Source organism: Python bivittatus, unplaced genomic scaffold (genome assembly GCF_059951505.1).
Source record: "Python bivittatus isolate LINGU-HERP-01145 unplaced genomic scaffold, Pbiv_v1 ctg000190_np1212, whole genome shotgun sequence".
NCBI lineage: Eukaryota > Metazoa > Chordata > Lepidosauria > Squamata > Pythonidae > Python > Python bivittatus.
This window is the reverse complement of record NW_028277042.1, coordinates 22,291,699-22,308,883: the sequence shown is the minus strand read 5'-3', so window position 1 is coordinate 22,308,883 and position 17,185 is coordinate 22,291,699. Positions and strand designations below refer to the sequence as shown.

General features: G+C 54.7%; 1 protein-coding gene across 4 annotated transcripts in view; it reads right to left on the bottom strand.

The window, feature by feature from the left end:
• Positions 1-17,185, bottom strand: part of ZFHX3 (zinc finger homeobox 3) — a 101,787-nt gene that overhangs the window by 46,327 nt on the left and 38,275 nt on the right. For 3 of the 4 annotated variants that reach the window (XM_088136333.1, XM_088136332.1, XM_088136334.1), the window contains exons 2-3: positions 9,135-11,791; positions 4,952-5,448 (exon numbers count right to left, since the gene is read on the bottom strand). In XM_088136333.1, the coding sequence (XP_087992459.1) occupies positions 4,952-5,448; positions 9,135-11,745 (3,108 nt within the window). In that variant the 5' untranslated portion in view covers positions 11,746-11,791. Of the gene's footprint in view, positions 1-4,951; positions 5,449-9,134; positions 11,792-17,185 lie in introns of those variants that run through there. The other variant, XM_088136335.1, reaches the window with a different exon arrangement.

Below are 17,185 nucleotides of genomic sequence, written 5' to 3'. Positions count from 1 at the left end.
GGTGAGGCAAGCCTCTTCTCCTGCCTAGGAAGTCTCGTGGCAACCTGGGCATCCTCCCCAGCAGGGCTTCCTCAAGAAGTTTTAGACAGCCCACCGAGTCCTCAGGTCGACCTTGGTTGCGGACACTGGCAAGACTTTCCCCTCCCTTTCAGCATGTGCCAGCATGGCTCCCCGGGAGGAGAAAGCGGAACGGCGAAGCCGGAGAACCAAGCTTCCTCCTCAGCGGCGGGCCAGGGGACTTCTCGATTGTGGTACATGACTGAGCAAGAGCCCTGAGACCCTGAACAGGTCCTGAGACTGTATTCCTCCAGGACAGGCCCTCGTGGAGACGGCAGCTCTTCTAGCTCCCAGGCCAGATTTATTTATCTTATTTAGCGGTTTTATTGCCTTTATAAGCCACCCAACTCCATGATAACTCTGGGCAGCACACCAAATACAAAATTCAAAATGAAACATTCCCAAAATAGAAAAAGGACGTCTGAGAAGCCCACCCCGTCTCACCAATCAGACACCCCAGAGAGCCCTTCTCCTCCAGGGGCAGCCGTGGCCAAGACCCTCCGCAGGTCTTAAAAGGAACAGCACAGGGGGAGGAACGGCGCCGCGTGCTGGTCTCTCTGGCTCTAAAGAACGTCCTGCCATTCTAAGAAATCCTCAGACTGGTCTCCCCACAATCACTTCTAGCTTCTGGACTAAGCAGGGCGTCTAGAATCAACCAGCTACTGACTTTGGGAATGAGGTGGGGGGAGGGGTCCTGGCTGGCTATGCTGGACCTTCCAGTGGACTTCAAGGCCACAAACAGGAGAGCAAATCTGACCGCTGAGAAACAAGTGGCAAGCGGGGGGCCAGGCGGACCATTCCGTGGGGGTGGGACGAAGAGAAAGAAGTGCAAAAGGGTCTGGACGGTGCTTCTACCTGGGGCTTTCTCTTGAAACACACCCATTGCTAGAAGTCTTTGCTTATGGCTTCCTAAATCCAGACTGCTCATCCAAAGGTCCTCCCCCATCCAACAGGGCACTTCTAGACTGCCAGTCTAGGAAAGCCTGGGGGCACTGCTGGTCCAGCAGCTTCAGAGGAGCTCCTGTGCCACAGCTGTGTTCCCCATCCCCAGGCTGAATCCCCGCTTCCCTTCCCCATTGCGGACTGCTTGGGCCCTCGTCATCTTATTTCAAGGCAGCTCTTGTAGTCCAGAATGAGCTGGTTTTGGCGGCCAAGGGCACCGAGCCAATGGGAACGTCTCCAGGGAAGGCAGCGGCAATCCGTAAGAACTTAGGCCAGAACGGGGCGCTCTCCCTGTTCTTATGAAGAATGCTCACTCGAGAGACTGAGGTCTTGGCCCTCCTCCCCAGACAAGACCCTGGCCCAACAGCTGCTAGTCTAGAGGACTGTTCTGCCCGAGGGCTGAAAGCCTGGGTCGAGCACTCTAATTTAAAAAGCAAAACAAAAAGTTTAAATCAGATATTAAAATTTATGCTAAAAGGAAGCCTAAACTCGAATGATTAAACATGCGAAGAAAGGGCTGCACCTCTGTGGATATTCTAAATGCCGAGAGGGCCAGGGCCAAATGCCGCTCCCGAGGGCCGGCACTCTTCCCAACAGCAGCTAACCCGGGTTGAAGGATCTGCAAGGGAGAGGCTCCTCTAGGCTAAGTGACCAATCAAAGAGGAGGAAATCTTTCCCATGCCAACATCCGGGCTCTGCAACTCTGTTTCCTGCTCCCTTTCAGGGGGAAAAACTCATTTTCTGCGGTCTTTTATCCCATCAGCTATTTTAGTCAGATGCTGTAATTGCTCCTGTTTGTAGGAATGGTTAGTGGCCTTTCTACTTTAGTGCTGCTTACTTTTTTTTAAAAAAATGCGTTATTAGTAGCATTGTCAATCTTCTATCCAGAAGTCCATGAGATGGGGGCAGGAAGTGAATATGCTGGATTGAAAATCCTGGCTGTGTCTGTTCAGCAGTGCCCCAAATGCCACCCACAAACTGGCGGAACAGATGCAGGTGGCTGAGGCAAGGTGCCACCTGGGGAACCTGCCATCTCTTTCAGACAGAGGAGGTGCAGGCCGGGGGTGGGCAGGGGGATTGCAGGCAGGGCCTGAAAAGAGAGTCTCTTCCCCAGACAAAGATCAACGCTAAACTAGTGTGACGTGGACAACATGCAGCAAGATCTGCTGGATTCATTAGTTGTGTAATTTGCACCCTCTCTGCTTTTTACTTTGGGAGCAGTTCAGGAAGCAAAAAACGAATCCTCTCACTGAGAGGGTGCAAGTTATGCAACTAACGAATCCAACAAAGCACTGAAGATTTCATTATCTTTATTCTGCAGCCCAAACCAGCTGAAGCACTGCCAATACGATGGCCGGAGCACGTCAGGCCTTGGAGAATTCTTGCAGCCAGCCCCGGGACTTCATGGGAACCCAGGCCAAGCAAGAGGAGCCCAGGAAAGATGCAGGATCGCAGCCCAGACCCTGAAGTAGAAGTGAAAGAAAGAGGGCAGAAGAAGGGAGATGCAAGAAAAAGAAAGGATCTTAGGCAATTCCCAGAGAGCAGGGTAAAGTCCAGTTACTCAAAGTTACCGTCAAGTGGGCAAGCCAGAAGGGCCCCATCTAGAGATGCCCCTCAGGAGTGGAAAGACTGACTCACGCAACCATCTTGTCCTATTACCGTCACTTCTGGGAGCTCCCAACAACGGGATTGCTAATATAAGTCCGGCTGATCTCTGTGCATGAAAGGTACGTACGTTACTGTCTAATCACCACTGCTTAAAATCTATCAGGACAGATCTGGCATCATGCAGCAGGTTGACCTCTAGGCTCACTCCAACCCTACAACATCAAGAACTGTGGATATTGTAGGTACAGGGCTGTCTAAAAGAATTAGACAACCCTGGAAAGAGACATTCACGCTTAATTTACAGCAGCAGATGTTGACGCGCGTTATTTGTCAACATTTGAACAAACTCCATTTGGTGGGAAACGGTCAGGTTTTGTGGATTTGTTCTAATTGCAAAATAATTTTCTGGACCTTTTTCCACTTTTTTTATTCAACATTATGATTATTAACATCGAAGTTAGATTGTTAATACCGTTGTACGTGTCTGCACTTTTCTTCTGTCTCGCTAGCGTAGAAAAATGAAGCTAATTTATAAAAAACCACAAGGGCCAACACAGGACCAACCGACCCGGCTTCCTTGGGGAAGGCCTCACGAGTCCACTCCCTGAAAAAGGCCTCTTCCCCCAACTCCTTCTCTGCCACAGAGAAACAGTGGACGTGGCGGCCCACTGGAAAGTTCACGAGCGCTCCCAGCTGCTGAAGGCGGGACAGCACATGTGACACTCACAGTGGCCGGCCCCGTCTACACGCCACCCGGAAGCCACGAAGCCACAGGAGGAAAGGAAAAGGGCAAAGGTGGGACTGCCACTGTAGCAAGCCTGGTGCTCTCTCACCCAGGCAGTATCCAGAGAGGGTTCTCTCCCTCAGAGAGACAAGAACTCGATTACATCCAGTTAACGGCACTCTAAACTGATTAGGCAAGTGCCAGGCGAATGAATCACGTTAGCAGGAGGAAAGGAACATCTTGCTGCCTTTGCCTCACCATCTCCTCCCCAAGGGCCTGTGGGGAGACGTTGGCTCTTGCAGAGTCCCGCATGCAGCCCTGGGGCTGGGTGGAATGAGCCTGACCCTAGGTCCGCTGGCTGCTGGGCCAGTTTCCACGCCAGACCACTCTGCTGCTCCACAGGCCACAGGCAGACGCGCCCGGCAGGACCGCCACGCTGAAACGGAGAGGGGAATCTCCTCCAGACCCGCCTCCTTGCTCCTCCCATGCGCAGGAACAAGCAGGCGGATGAAACCTTGCGCCAGGCCAGCAGAAGGAAGGGGCTGCTGGCGACTCGCTCACCCTGGCTCCAGCCAGGCCAGCTGCTCCTGGGAGCTCCATCGCCCTTGAAGACGACGCCCACTTTGGCTTTCAGAAGCTGGCCAGCCGGCCGGCCTGCCAGCCTGTGCCGGCCTCCTGAAGGAGTGTCTCGGGGGGGGGCGGGGGCTGAGCTCCACAGCCAGAGGCAGCCGAGGGAGGGGGAACACCAGCCCCTAGGTGGGGAGCCCGTCTTGAGAGCGGGAGAGCGGAGAGCAGGAAGGGCTGGAGAACCAAGAGTGCAGAGGGCAAAAGCGTGGAAGACGACGTGTCCGGGGAGCAAAGCTGTCGCTTAGATTTATGGCAGGTGGTACCCGATTGTTCATACTAAAGCCATTATGGGATGATTAGAGAAAAAGGTGAAGCTCTAAGTCCAGGGAAAATCAATATAAACGTCTGGAGCAATTCTGCCACACAAGTGAAAGGACTCTTTACTGTATGTAGGCAGGGGGGGGAGATGGAAGAGGAAGCTGCGGCCAGACCCAGCAGACGGGAAAGCAGAATTACCCCTCCGATGGCTGGCTGCAAGCAAGCGTGGCCCTGACCGGCCGTGGTGGCGGAGGCAGCCATGCCGTTGACGTCCCCGTGCCCTACCCCGAGCGCCTTGGAGCTCTGCCTCAAGAAAGGTGGCCTGGGAGATGGGGGTTCCCGCAGCCACGCTCAGGAGCGCCTGCTCTGCCTCAGGGCCCGCGTGGCACAGCCGTGTGGCTGGAGATGACCTGTGTCTCTGCAGCTGAACTCATCCGGGGGGGCAGGCTGGCAAGGCTGCCCAGGCCAGGCACCATGTGACAGAGAGTGCGGCTCCCCTCCAGGTCGCTGGATTGCGCTTGCAAGTGGCAGCCCGTATCTGGGCTGCATTGCCCCTCTCCCCGCCAGCACTCATCGGTGCTGCCTTTGGTCAAGCCCCGACAATCTGCAGGGGTCCTGGGGCGATGACTCCGAGCGGCCCTCCGTGCAGCCGCCCAGCGCACAGAGCCAGGGCGGGGCCAGTGCTGGGAAACAGAGCCCCTGCCCTTTGGCCCCAGGCCCTTCTTTCCTCCTCACCTTGTACAGCTTCAGGCTCGCCTCGTGCCTGGAGTTCCCGGTGTGAAGGCGCAGCTTCTCCAGGCTGTTGGTGTAATAGTCACAGGCGTTGCACTTTAAATGCACGGGGTTCCCGATCGCCACGCACTTGAGGCGCCACTCGTTGGCCTTCCCTCCCTCCTTGATGTGGGCCACCAGCTGGTACTTCTGCACATGCTTGTCGGTCTTGCAGTGGAGCTGGAAGTTTGCCTTGAGCTGCGTGTTGTAGTGGCACAGCTGGCATTGGTAAGCATCCCCCATCACCACCTTCCACTCCTCCTCGGGCAGGCCACGCTCCGCGTTCATGTGCAGCCCCAGAAGGTCCAGGGTGTCGGTGGTGAACTTGTTGCACACAGCACACTGGAAGAGCTTCAGCGAGGGGTCGCTGGTCTGGGCGAAGGTCTCCCCCAGGTTCATTAGCTCCTCGGACACCAGCTGCCCACCCCCGAGCCGTGGGTCCAGGGGGATCTCTCCACCCACTGCACGGAGAGAGAAGAAGGCAGTCAGAAAAGCTCTGGGCGACCTCCACCCGCTCCCGCTCCCGGGCCTGCGGGGGTCCCGGGGACCCTCCTCAGGCCATTAAGATGGAAGAATGGCATTCAAAGGGGGAGGGAGCGGAGCGCACCCTGGGACTCCTGGAGCACGGAGGAGTGGCCCTTATGACGAGGAGTGGAGCGCGGCATCGAGAAGGCGGCCCCCCGCCCCCAAGAGAAGACTGTGGTGATCAGCCTTCCCCTTCCACTAGGCAAGGCCTGGCCTTCCTCTCTGCACTGCTGCCAGCCCAACCCTGGGCTCGAATCCAGGAGCCTTGCCCAACCGGAGCAGGGCCTCGGTGCCGCTGCGCGGGCTCCCATCTGGACGAGACTCTCTCACACACGGGCCCTCGAACCAGACGCCTGCACCCACACGCCAAGAAACAGACCCACCCCATGCTCGGAAGCAGCTCGCTCAGGGATTCAGACCAACGAGGAAATTAAGCTAGAGTTTCCAAGGTTTATTTACTGAGGCAGAAGGGAGCATAAATAAATGAGAAATCAGGACAGCGGATGTTATTTCAAAAACACCAAGGAACTGTGTGGCACTTTAAGACTAATTAAGGTGATGGCAATACGCAGTCATCTCTTCTGGAACCCCTTACGTTTCATTTTTCCCATCTTCTGCTTTTATTATCATCCCCCCACACGCCGTGGGGCCATTCAGGCTTCTCCCTCTGGAGAATGGCCGTGGCCCGCAAAAACGTACGTCACGCAGTACAGGAGACCTTGTTGCTTTGTTCGGTCTGAGCACACCAACATCTACATATCTTTTCCATTTGTTTACTACGGGGTTTCTGTTCTGGTTTTATTCTATTCCTATTTTCCCACCTAATAAAGATCAAGGTAGATTAAGCACATTATGAAGCAATTTGCAGTTTTGTTCCTCAGACATATTCTCATTGCTTTTTGGACTGGTATCAAGGCATCCATCCCCTTGATGTTGCATAAACTAGAACCATAATTCCCAAATTATGGGAAATAAAGCGCTGCTACCCTGTGGTGGTCAGAACCCACCCTGAGTCCTGGGCCCAGTTCTAGGCCCCACGCATTAGGGTGGCATCAGAGAAATTCAAACAGTTTCAGAGAAGGGCAGTGAAGACGCTCAGGGGGCTATGGACTCTCTGGAAGAAAGAGGGAGGAACCGGACGTGTTCGGCCACAGGAAAGGTGACAGTGGGGACACGGCAGCGTTTGTCAAAATCTGAAGAGACATCACGCTCCTTCCATCCCACAGCAAAGGCAGGGAACGGCAGTCTTAAGTCACAGGGAGGCAAGTTTCAGTTGAACATTAGGAAAAAAACTTGGGCTAAGAGCAGTTTGACGGTGGAGCCATCCCCAAGGACCGGGGCCGAGCAGCGCCTGGGCCCTGCCTGCCGGGTTCCCAAACGGAGCAGGGCTGCGCTCCACAGCCTCTTCCAACTGTAGGGTTCCACGGGAGATGTACAAAACACATTTCGCGATTGTCAAGTGGGAAAACAACGCCTGAAGTCCTCCGAAACTCACTCCCTGGAACTGCAGTTTGCACTTTTCTCCCAAACCTTTCCCGTTTCTCAGCCTCACCAGGGGAAAGCTGCAGCAGTCTTCGAGCCAGAGACATTTCCATGGCAAAAGAAGCGGAACTACGCTTTGATGTGAACTGACCAACCGCCGCTGCGGGCCCTGCCTCCGGAGGCTGCTGCTCTGGAGAAAGCGCAGAGAGAAGGGGAAGCTGTAAGCCGCAGAGGGGAAGGCCCCAAGCAAGGCTGGTGCCGGCTAAGGGGCAGCGATCCCCTCCTTGCTGGTGTGTTACGCTTCTTTGCCCCTGGGCAGACAGGAGGCAAGTTTCTGACATACCCCTTTCACCCCGGAGGCTGATGCCCGAGTGGCTGGGCGCGGAGGGTGCCCTTCGTCTGCTCTCCAGCCTCTGCAGCTCCTTCCCAGAGCGACGCGGGATCCCCTCCCCCGAGCCACCCGCCTCTCCGGGGTGCCCTGCTCCCCACCAACCAGCAGCCGCAGAGAGGCGGGTTTCTGCTGTGCTGCTGGACCAGTGGGGTTTGACCCATGGCCGGGATTGTCCAAGCACCCGTGACGAGGGACGTTCTTCAAGGAAGGGCCAGTGCAGCCTCCCGAACCGCCGCCATCCTCCAAGGAAGGGATCTTGGAATTTCAAGCTCAGGGGCCTCAGGCACTCTTTCTGGAGATCGGGAGGGAACAAAAAGGCTCAGAGACATTGGGACTGACGCTTTGCCCCTCTTCCTGCTTCAGAGCAGGGATTCTGTTACCCAGGAGAAGCGAGCTCCCTCCTCCCCGGTGGGACTCCCAGGGGGCTGCGGAGAGAAAAAGGAGGGCAGGATGCCAGCCAGTCGTCCACCGCCACATGACAGCCCTCTTTCCCCAGTCGGAGGCGGGCCGAGGCCGTGAGAGCGCCCTACGCGCACACAGGCTCTCCCACGCCACAATCCGCCAGCTACCAGGCCAGGCTTTCTCCAGAGAGGAGGAGAGAAAACAGCAGGCTGATCGGAAGGCCACGCCGGGGAGGTTCTCCCCCACAGCCTGAGTGGCTTCATCTCCGCAGACCGGCTATTCAGAATGCACACCGATAGGCGACGTGTCTGCGGTGGACACAATTTGCATAGACAAATGACACCCTCGGAATCCTACAAGAGACACTCAAGTCTCTTCTGAAGCAACGGAGTCTGTTAATGAAAAACTTTCTGTACTGCATTTCAACAAAAGCCCTTGCTACATACACAATGACAAATGTGCATTTTTTTCACGAACTAGCCATGAAATGAAAGAACTCTGACAAGCCCCTTAATTAGGGGAGCTCTTTCACTCAACTCTACCAAAAGCACTTTATCCCAGTGCACCTAAAGCTGGAAACAGCATTCCCTATACCAGTTGCCATGCTTAATTACAAGATTAAAATGCAGGCATTTCCAGTAATGAGTTCCTGCTAAGGGACATGGGAGAATCCCATCCTCTTACACCTGCAAAAGAGCTGCTGCTGCTCCCTCCCCTCCCGGGGCCATGGCAGAAACGCATCCTCCGCCTAGAACCGGGAAGACCAACCAGCCAGGGAAAGTCCACAGCCAACCCTCGTGTTGCCACTCAGCACAGATGCGGCCGGAGGGAAGTGCGTGCTGGCCGAGATGGCGACCAACTGGATTCTAGCAACTCTGAGCATTTAGAAACGCAGCCCGGTTAGGCAGACAATTAAACGTGGGGGTCCCCTGCGCTCCTGGGCTTCTGGAAGGCGTCACAGTCAGCTCTCACTCCTGTGACCAGAACATCCAGTGGCACAAACTGATCCTGGTATCGGGCTTTCTGCTCTCGCTACAGCCTTTATGGCAAGGGACACCCCCCCCCCCAGCATCCATGGAGAGGAATCTCCTCCACGTGTCGCGTCCCATTTTCCCCAACCCAGCAGGTGAAACTCCAGCCCTGCCCTACTCGAAGCCCAGCCTGGGGGATGCCCAGAAGCCTTTCTGACAAGCGGAAGGGCCTTGTCAGCCTCACGGGCCCCTTCCCACAAGGTGCACGTGGTAAAGAGCCCCAGCTGCACGCCACCCCCATTGTTTGGGGGGCTGGGAAGAAACGCAGCCCCTGCCTCTCCAATACTGAGGCCAAGGCCGAGGCAAGTCCTCTCACCTAGCGACGGGGCCACGGAGGCGACCACGTTGGCGGGGTCCCCCTGGAAACTGCCGCCCATCAGGAACTGTGCCTCGGAGGCAGGGCCACCATCCACCTTCAGGTTCTGGGCCAAGTAGAACTGGTAGAGCTCCGCCTCGGCTGGCAGGCCACCCAGGCCCAGGTGACGGCCGTGCTGCACCTGGCTCATGTTCTGCTGGAGCAGCATCATGTTGTGCATGTGCTTCTCGCTGGTCATGTGGATGCGGAGGTTCCTGGCGACGTTGGTCTCGTAGTCACACACCTCGCATCGCCAGGTTGGTTTACTTTTTGGTTTGGTGGGGGAGGGGGCCCCACAGCCGCTCCCAATGCTGGCAGCAGCAGCCGTGGCCACGGCCACCGCCCCCGCGGCGTGGCTGAACGCTTGCTCCCCGCCTCCGTTCTGCAGGTTCTGCATGTTGTTGAGATGCTTGTCCGACTGCATGTGAATACTGAGGTTGCCTTTGGTCGTAGTGGAGTAGTTACACACCTCGCAGCGGAAAGGCTTGTAACCACAGGTGTAGCTCTCGCCCCGAGCGAGCCGAGGGTGCAGCTGCCCGGTTTTGCAGTAGGAACAGGCCCCCCCCGGCTCCGGGTGCTTCTCCTTCATGTGAGCCTCCAGCGTCTGCTGGTACTTGTAGTGCCAGTTACACTTGGGACACTTGAGCGTCTTGCAGGAGTTCCGCGAGTGCATCATGGTCATGTGGCCACCCAGGGAGCGCGAGGACCCCAGGACAGTGTCACACTTGGGGCACTCCACACCGCTCCCCGAAGGGCACTCCCCACCCCCAAGCTCGCAGAGGGGCCCCCCGTGTGGGTGGTGGGAGGCGCAGGTCCCGTCCTCCCCGAGACTCTCATTTGGCTCTGGGACCGGAGCATCGTCTCTATTGGCACTTTCGTCACCGAAGTCCAGCCTCTGGCTGCCCTCACTACCGTCACTGTTAAAGCTTAAACAATTCCTCCTGTTTGCACCATCAAAGACAAAGGAAGAAGCAGAATGAGAACTAGAAGAAGCGGTGCTCCGCGACACCGACTGAAGCACGTTAGGCATTAAGGGAGAGATGCTTTGGTTTGAGAGAGCAAGATCCTTTGGGCTGTTGCCACTGCTTGCCACCGCCCCGGGCTCTGCAGGAAGCCTTTCCTCCAGGTCACCCTCCAGCCTGCATGGGAACAGCCCTTGGCCACCCCTGCCACCCTCCTCCTCCTCCTCCTCCCCCTCCCCCTCCTCCTCTTCCCCAGCTGATTCCACCTTCTCCTGCACAGCCCGCTCTTGTGTGTCACCCCCCGCCCCCCCGGGGCCCTTCCCTTCAGAGGAGGCAGCAGGGCTGGAAGTGGGTGGGGCCAGGGGAACTGAGGTAATTGGGGTCTTCAGAGCTGAGCTCGTCAGCCCACCAAGGTTTAAGAGGCCCCCAGGGGCTAAGAGGTCTGGCTGGGGCTGTTCACTTGCACTGGAAGCCCCAGCCGGGGCACCCTCCTCCCCTTCCACACAAATCCCACTGAATTTGCCATAGAAACTGTGTCCAGGGCTTATGAGGTCAGCTGTGGAAACTAAAGGGTGTGAAAAGTTTTTGGTTTTTGGTTCCAGAAAGCTTACAAGGGGCTCCTTGTCTTTGCCTATCCCTTGGATGATTGCGGAGATGTTCTTATTGCTAAGAATTTTCCGCTCCTCCTCGCTCAAAGTTATCCGATGATCATGCACCGCGTGGGTCACAAATGAGCGGACATAGCCAAAGGAGAGCTTGCACAAGAAACACATCAGGATGGGCTTCCTCTTCCCGTAGAGTACAAAGCTATCAAATTTGGACATGTCCACATTGTTGGGAACATCTTTGGATACGCAGGAACTTTTGGCAGAACCATCGCTGTTCAGGTAATCCTTGTTGCTTCTGTGGCGCACGTCAAAGACCCGGAAACTGTGCAGGACGGGGCTGACCCCCACCAGGGCAGAGGTGCCAGGAAAGGCCTGATCTGGGCCCTCAAACCACTTCCCAAAAGAGGCGGCGATGTGGAAAGTGTTGATGATCTGCGGATAGACCTGTGGCGCAACTGCAGTGGCCTCCCCTGGCTTGGCTCCCGTGCCGGGGAGAGAGTTCACCAACAGTGGCGGGAGCACCCCGCTACCGCTGCCAGCCCCGCAGACCCCACCACCTTGGCCCAGCTGACTGAGGCTTTCCACAATGTATGCTGAGCCATCCGGCTGGTAGACGATCTCTCCTGCCAAATTCTCAATGTCACTCTCCTCCTCGCCAGTGTCACTCCCACAGTCCTCTTGCAGAGGGAGGAGAGGATGGGCACTGGGGCAGGGGTGCTCCATGTAGGTCTGTAAACTGGCAAAGGAGGCTGCACATTCATTACAGCTGACCTCCTTGCTGCTGGGCTCAATGCTGGAAGCAGAGGCGGTGGTGGCACTTTCGGGTGAGTGCTCACAGAAGGGAGCCTGCTGTTTGCCTAGGTTCTCTGCTGCCGAGGGCTCCATATTACCAGGTGTGGTGGGGAGATGGTGAGCACTACCAAATTCAGTCCACTGCTGGTGCTGAGGGACAGCACCCCCATGGTCCTTCCCCAGGATGACAGGCAAATCACAGCCCTCCATTGTCAGCCCTGCAGCCAGCGTTCATCGCACCTGGCACAGCTGGGACCTGAAGGTGGGCAGAGGGAGGGGAGAGACAAAGAGAGACACCTGTCAGCCAGGCCTGGCCACACCAAGCACCCAACCCATCTCACCCCAAAAGGCAGCTTGTCTGGCCTGTGTCCAACCCTGGACAGAAGTTCACCAGGACCCCCACCAGGCTTCAGGAAATCAGAAAGGGAGGGCACAGGCCCAGGGCTGCAGAAGGAAGCTGAGACTCTCAGTTCCCTGCAAGAGGGCATCCTGCCCTCCTTTAGAGCCTCTCAAGGGCCAGATTAAAGAACTGCTCTACGCTGTTGGTCAGAAGATCACTCATCCAGCGAGTCTTTCACGTGGAGAGCATTTCGTCCTATCCACGCCAAGAGAGTCTGAAGGGTTCTTCTGAAAACCGCAGCCCCTGGCTGGTCCCACGGTCCCTGGTGACCCAGACACCTCAGAGGCACCCCTTACTCTGCACCCCCAGCCGCTCAGAGATCCAAAGGAGGAGCTATCTGAGGTGGCATCTTTGGCACGCTGAGACTTGAACTTCGCAGAAAGACAAGTGACGCAAAGCAAGGCCAGTACCCAAAACTCTCCATGTGCTTGTCAGGCCTCCCAGCACCAGCCCTGCCCCTCATCGTGAACTCTCAGGGTCTGCTGAAGGCGTGCCGGGCCCAGCAGCTTCCAGAAGCATGGCAGGTCTATGGCTCAGCACACCTGGCCCAGCTCGACAGAGGAGAGGAGACGAGAGGAGCCCAGCGGTGGGCCACAGCCGGCCCAGGTCTGGGAAGAGGCAGGGTGGGCAGAGCAAGGGCAACCCACCACCCAACTGCCCCTTCATTGCCTGCCTTCTCAGCTAGGAAGCGAAGCTCTCCCCTGAACAGCAGGGATGCCCAGTGGCCAAGGGCAGCATAGGATGGAAGTGCCCACGGGCAGCTGGGGAATGGCAAAAGTGACCCTTCCCACTTTGGGAGCTAATTAATTGGTTGAGGTTTTTTGCCTTGATGGGTTTTAAATTACATTTTCACTGTATCTTCATTGTGCTTCTGTTTGTATATCTGTGTACACACACACACACACACATTTCATCTAGGTGCCACTACTAACAAGGTCCAAAAGGCCAGGATGCACCAAGCATCTTGGGGGTCAACTTGTTCACCCAGGCTTTGCTCCTTGCTTCTGCTGGCCCAAGCCTCCCGGGCAAACCCCCACCCACCCTTTGGGATCCTGCCCACTGCCTCTCACTGGCTACTCACTGCCCTTCCCTGGCAACTACCTGGTTGCCTCAGCATCCCTGGACTCCTCTGCCCCGCGGCCACAAGGCAGGCTCCAGGCCAATGCGCCTGGTGGCCCCGGCCGGGGAGGCAGGTCCCAGGCTGCCCGTTCCAGCAGCACGAGCAGCCGCTCCTCTCCCTGGCGTCCTACCTCCGAAGAACCTGGCACGGGGGGCCAACAAACCCGTGGGGGGCGGCTGACCCACAGGCCCTCTGATGCGCCCGAGGGGCCTGAGGCCGGCTGGCTGGCTTCCCCAGCACGCAGATGCCTGACTGACAGGCTGGACCAAGGGGGCTGGTAGGGCTGATGAGGTGGGGGAGGGGGTTAACCACCTGATTGTAAAATCAATGTCATAAATGCTTGGTAAGTTACAGGAACAAGCGGGAAGAGGAGGCTGCGATTGATAAAGGACTGCGGCTTTGATGCTGCACTGGGGACTTGTTTATTGACAGCAAAGCCAATCTCCCCTGCAGGCCAGGCCAGGCCAGGCCAGGCCAGGCCAGGCCAGGCCAGGCCAGGGAAACCGGCAAATGCTTTCCAATTAATTGGGGGCTCTCTGGCCGCCCTCCCTGCTCAGCAAGGCCAGGGAAAGCCCTCCTCTCTGCCAGCCCTCCCGGCCTGCACGCGGGATTAGCCACGGGGACTATGCGGAGGGGGCAAGTCTCCGTTTCCTAGTCTGGATGGCGGCATGGCAGACCCGGTGCCTTCCGGGCATGCCCCACTCCTCCAGCCAGTCGTTAAGAAAAGGCAGCTCTTGCTCAATGAGGCAGGTCGATCAGCACACTGTCTGTAAACGTGTTTCCCGTAAAATCAATGATGTTCAGTCAGAGTGCCCCGGGACTGGGAACCCCCAGCCCTCCCCACAGGCTCCCCCCCCTCCACAGCTCCTTTGCGTCCACCCTCAGGAATCCTTCTTCCCGCTCTCATCCCAAACCACCGCAACGGAGTTCCTTCCTAAAGTAGGTCTATTCTGCCTCAGGATGATCAAGTCCTCAATGTGGCTTCTATCTCTAAAATTCAAGTGCAGCTACCACCAAGCGCAGAATATTCCACGCAGAGCAGAAATCAAGAACAGAATAACCAGCACCAGGTACAGCAAGTGACGCCAAGCAGATTTATTTTTTGTTGTTGAATTTATACCCTGGCTTTCTGTTTTTTCCAAAACTCAAGGCAGATTACGATATGAAATACAAAGTATAAAACTAAACAAAATCAATTTGGTCCAAATCAACATTAAAATTAAAGCCGGTAATCAAAATAATTAACCATCAACATTTATAATCAGTAGATTGGTGAATCTGAATTCAAGAAGATCCCTTCCCCTCGCAACTGAACAGTCAGGAAGCTTCCTTTAAGAGGAATCCTGCTGCTGCCCCAAAGAGGAGATCTTCTTCGTGCAGAAGAAGCCCATAAAGTTGAAAGGATCCGGGGTCCAGACCAGTTGAACGGTCAAAGGAAGAAAATCAACCGAAGCCAAGCTGACCAACCCGGCCTGACCCCAGCAAACCCCATCCCTGGCTTGTAACAAAAAGGTTGGCTGCCATTGTGGAATGAACAACTTAGGCTCTGTCGCTCCCCTCCAGCGACAGGAAGCACCTGGGGGCAACCTCCTGCATCCTGACATCCACGAAGAAGCAAAGCCAGGTTTTAAGAGGATACACGGCTTCATCTTTCCCTGCCCCAGAACTCCCAGAGTTTTCAAACAAACATGCTTCTCTCTTTGGTTAAGCAAGGCAGATCAGCTGCTCCTCAGAGACAGCAGAAAGGAGGGCCTTAGAAATATTGGGACCAGGGGTGTCCACACAAAATGATTCCAAAGCAATGACACGCACGCAATAATCACACCATGCAAATACTGTCATTATTGATTTTCATGCCAACGTCTGATGCAAGGAAATTTGCTGCAGCTTCTGAATGCTGATGTTGCACACAACTCCCCCCCCCCACAACTTTCTTTTGCCCTAATAGGACTGTCGTATAGTCAAATGTAATGGTCTTTTTAAAAAAAAAAAAAGTAAGTTCTGCAACACCCTGCAGCCCAGAGACAAGGGCAAAGGATCCGGTCGTATTACGCAGGGTTCTTGGGACACAATGCTCCAAAGGGAGGACCAAGACCAACATGAAGAACGCCCAAGTGCGTATCCCACTGGACATTCCACCTCAGCTTATAGTCTGGAGGAGACTGCAAGTTAGAAGAGATGAGAGCCATATAGCGTTGTATGGCAAATGCTAATGTAAATTACTTAAAGATTCCTCCAAATCTCGTCAAGGACTAAAAAGTCACAGGCCCAAACCACAAAAGGAGCACTGCTGGAAGACACCATGCAAGGACAGCTCTGGTTAAGGATGCTTTGGTTGCTCACTTTGGCTTAGATTCTAAAACAAGTTCTCGCTCCTCTTCATCACAGGCGTGTTGCCCTTTCGTGGTCTCAGTGTTAATGAGAAACTTATTTGGGCTGGTTTTTACATGTGCCTTTTTCCAGCGTCATCCAGGATTTGAGTAAAGCAATCCATTTTGTCGCAGGAGACAGCATTAGCAAAACATTTGGAGCCAATATGAATGGAGGCGTGAGCTACTCTGATGTAATTCATAAATGGTATACCTACCATTTACTGAATAAAAGTTGTAAATAAGCCAACAAGAGATCTTCCAGAGAAATATAAATTCCTTCCTGACCTTGAGGACACCAGCCTAGTCAAGTAACCCATAAGGTATTCATGCTCAGAAGACCGTGGGAAACTGAGAAGCCACTGTTCTCTGTGTAGACCCATGTGACCATGGCAACTAGGCAGTTAATTCATTTCTGTCTCCCCACCCCCATTCAAAACAGCAAAATATACCCACTTTGACCACTGGTTTGCCAACATCTGGAACCATGGACTCAGCAAAATCTGCATGGTGCAGTTATTCTCCCTGGTTCTCCACACCCGCATTAGAAAGCCTCAACTCAAAGGAACCAGGAGGATTCTTGCTGCTTGGAGAATGACAAATAAACCATAAATAAATAAACTTGGAGAACCAAGGAAAGACACAGTCTGTGGGGGAAGAAAGAATGGCAGATTCCTCCCTGGGATACAGCCAGGGACACCAAATCAAGAATCCAAGGCTTCCCGTTTTCCAGCAGCTTTACTTTCAGCAGGAATCTGGGAATCTTGCAGAAGGATGTGGGAGTAACTCAATAGGCTTACATCTGAGTAAAATGTAATCTAGTGGGGGATGCAATTTTAGGCTGCATTATGAGTAAAACATCCAAATCATAGGAAGTAATCATTCCACTTTATTCTGCTTCCTTTGGACTCAGCTGCTAGTACTGGGTCCACTTCTGGGTGTGAACTTAAAGGTAGGTCCAGAGAAGGGCAATGAGGTGGTCGGGACACTAAAACAAAGCCCTCAAAGAGAGATTGAGGAAGCTGGGTATGTTTAGCCTTGATGTGGGAAGACTGAAAGGATGTCACACAGAAGAGGATCAAGACCTGTTCTCTCTCATTCTGAGTGCAAGGCACAAAACAATGGATTTAAATCACAGGAAGGCAGATTAGGATTGAATGTTAGGAAACATATTCCATGAGCTTCAGTTTCCTCTTGATAGTGCAACCAATCAGCCAGAGGAGTGACAAGCTCCGTTCCACAGAACTGGAGAGAGGCTGGACAGCCATCTCCCAGGAAGGCTTGAATTTGGGTTCCTGCTGTGCAGGGGTTGGACTCAATGCTCTAAGTGGGCCATTCAAACTCTAGGATTCTACTCATGACTGGTTGCATCTATTTTTTTTTTCTTCAGTAAGAAGCCACAATTTCAGTCAACTGGAAGTGGGAAGCAAAGGGAAGAAAGATTCAACTCCCTTTTGCAGAAAATACTTGAAAAGCTTCACTGACGCTACTTTTACAGACACCTAGGCTGACTTTCCTGCAGACAGTTCTTCCTGCTTGGCCAAGCAACTCAATAGAGGTGGATCCTGCCCCCCCCCACCTTTTCCTTCTCTATTTCCAGCACAAACTCTCAGCCTGCTCAACCCCTTTGCACAAGGAAGCAAGGAGAAGCTTCTGGCTACAGTGAACCAAGGCTAAGGAGAAGAAGCCCAAGTGCAGATCCTGAAAGCAAGAGCAGGAGGACAGAGGGAGGCACAATCTTCCTTCTTGCACCTGGGGGTC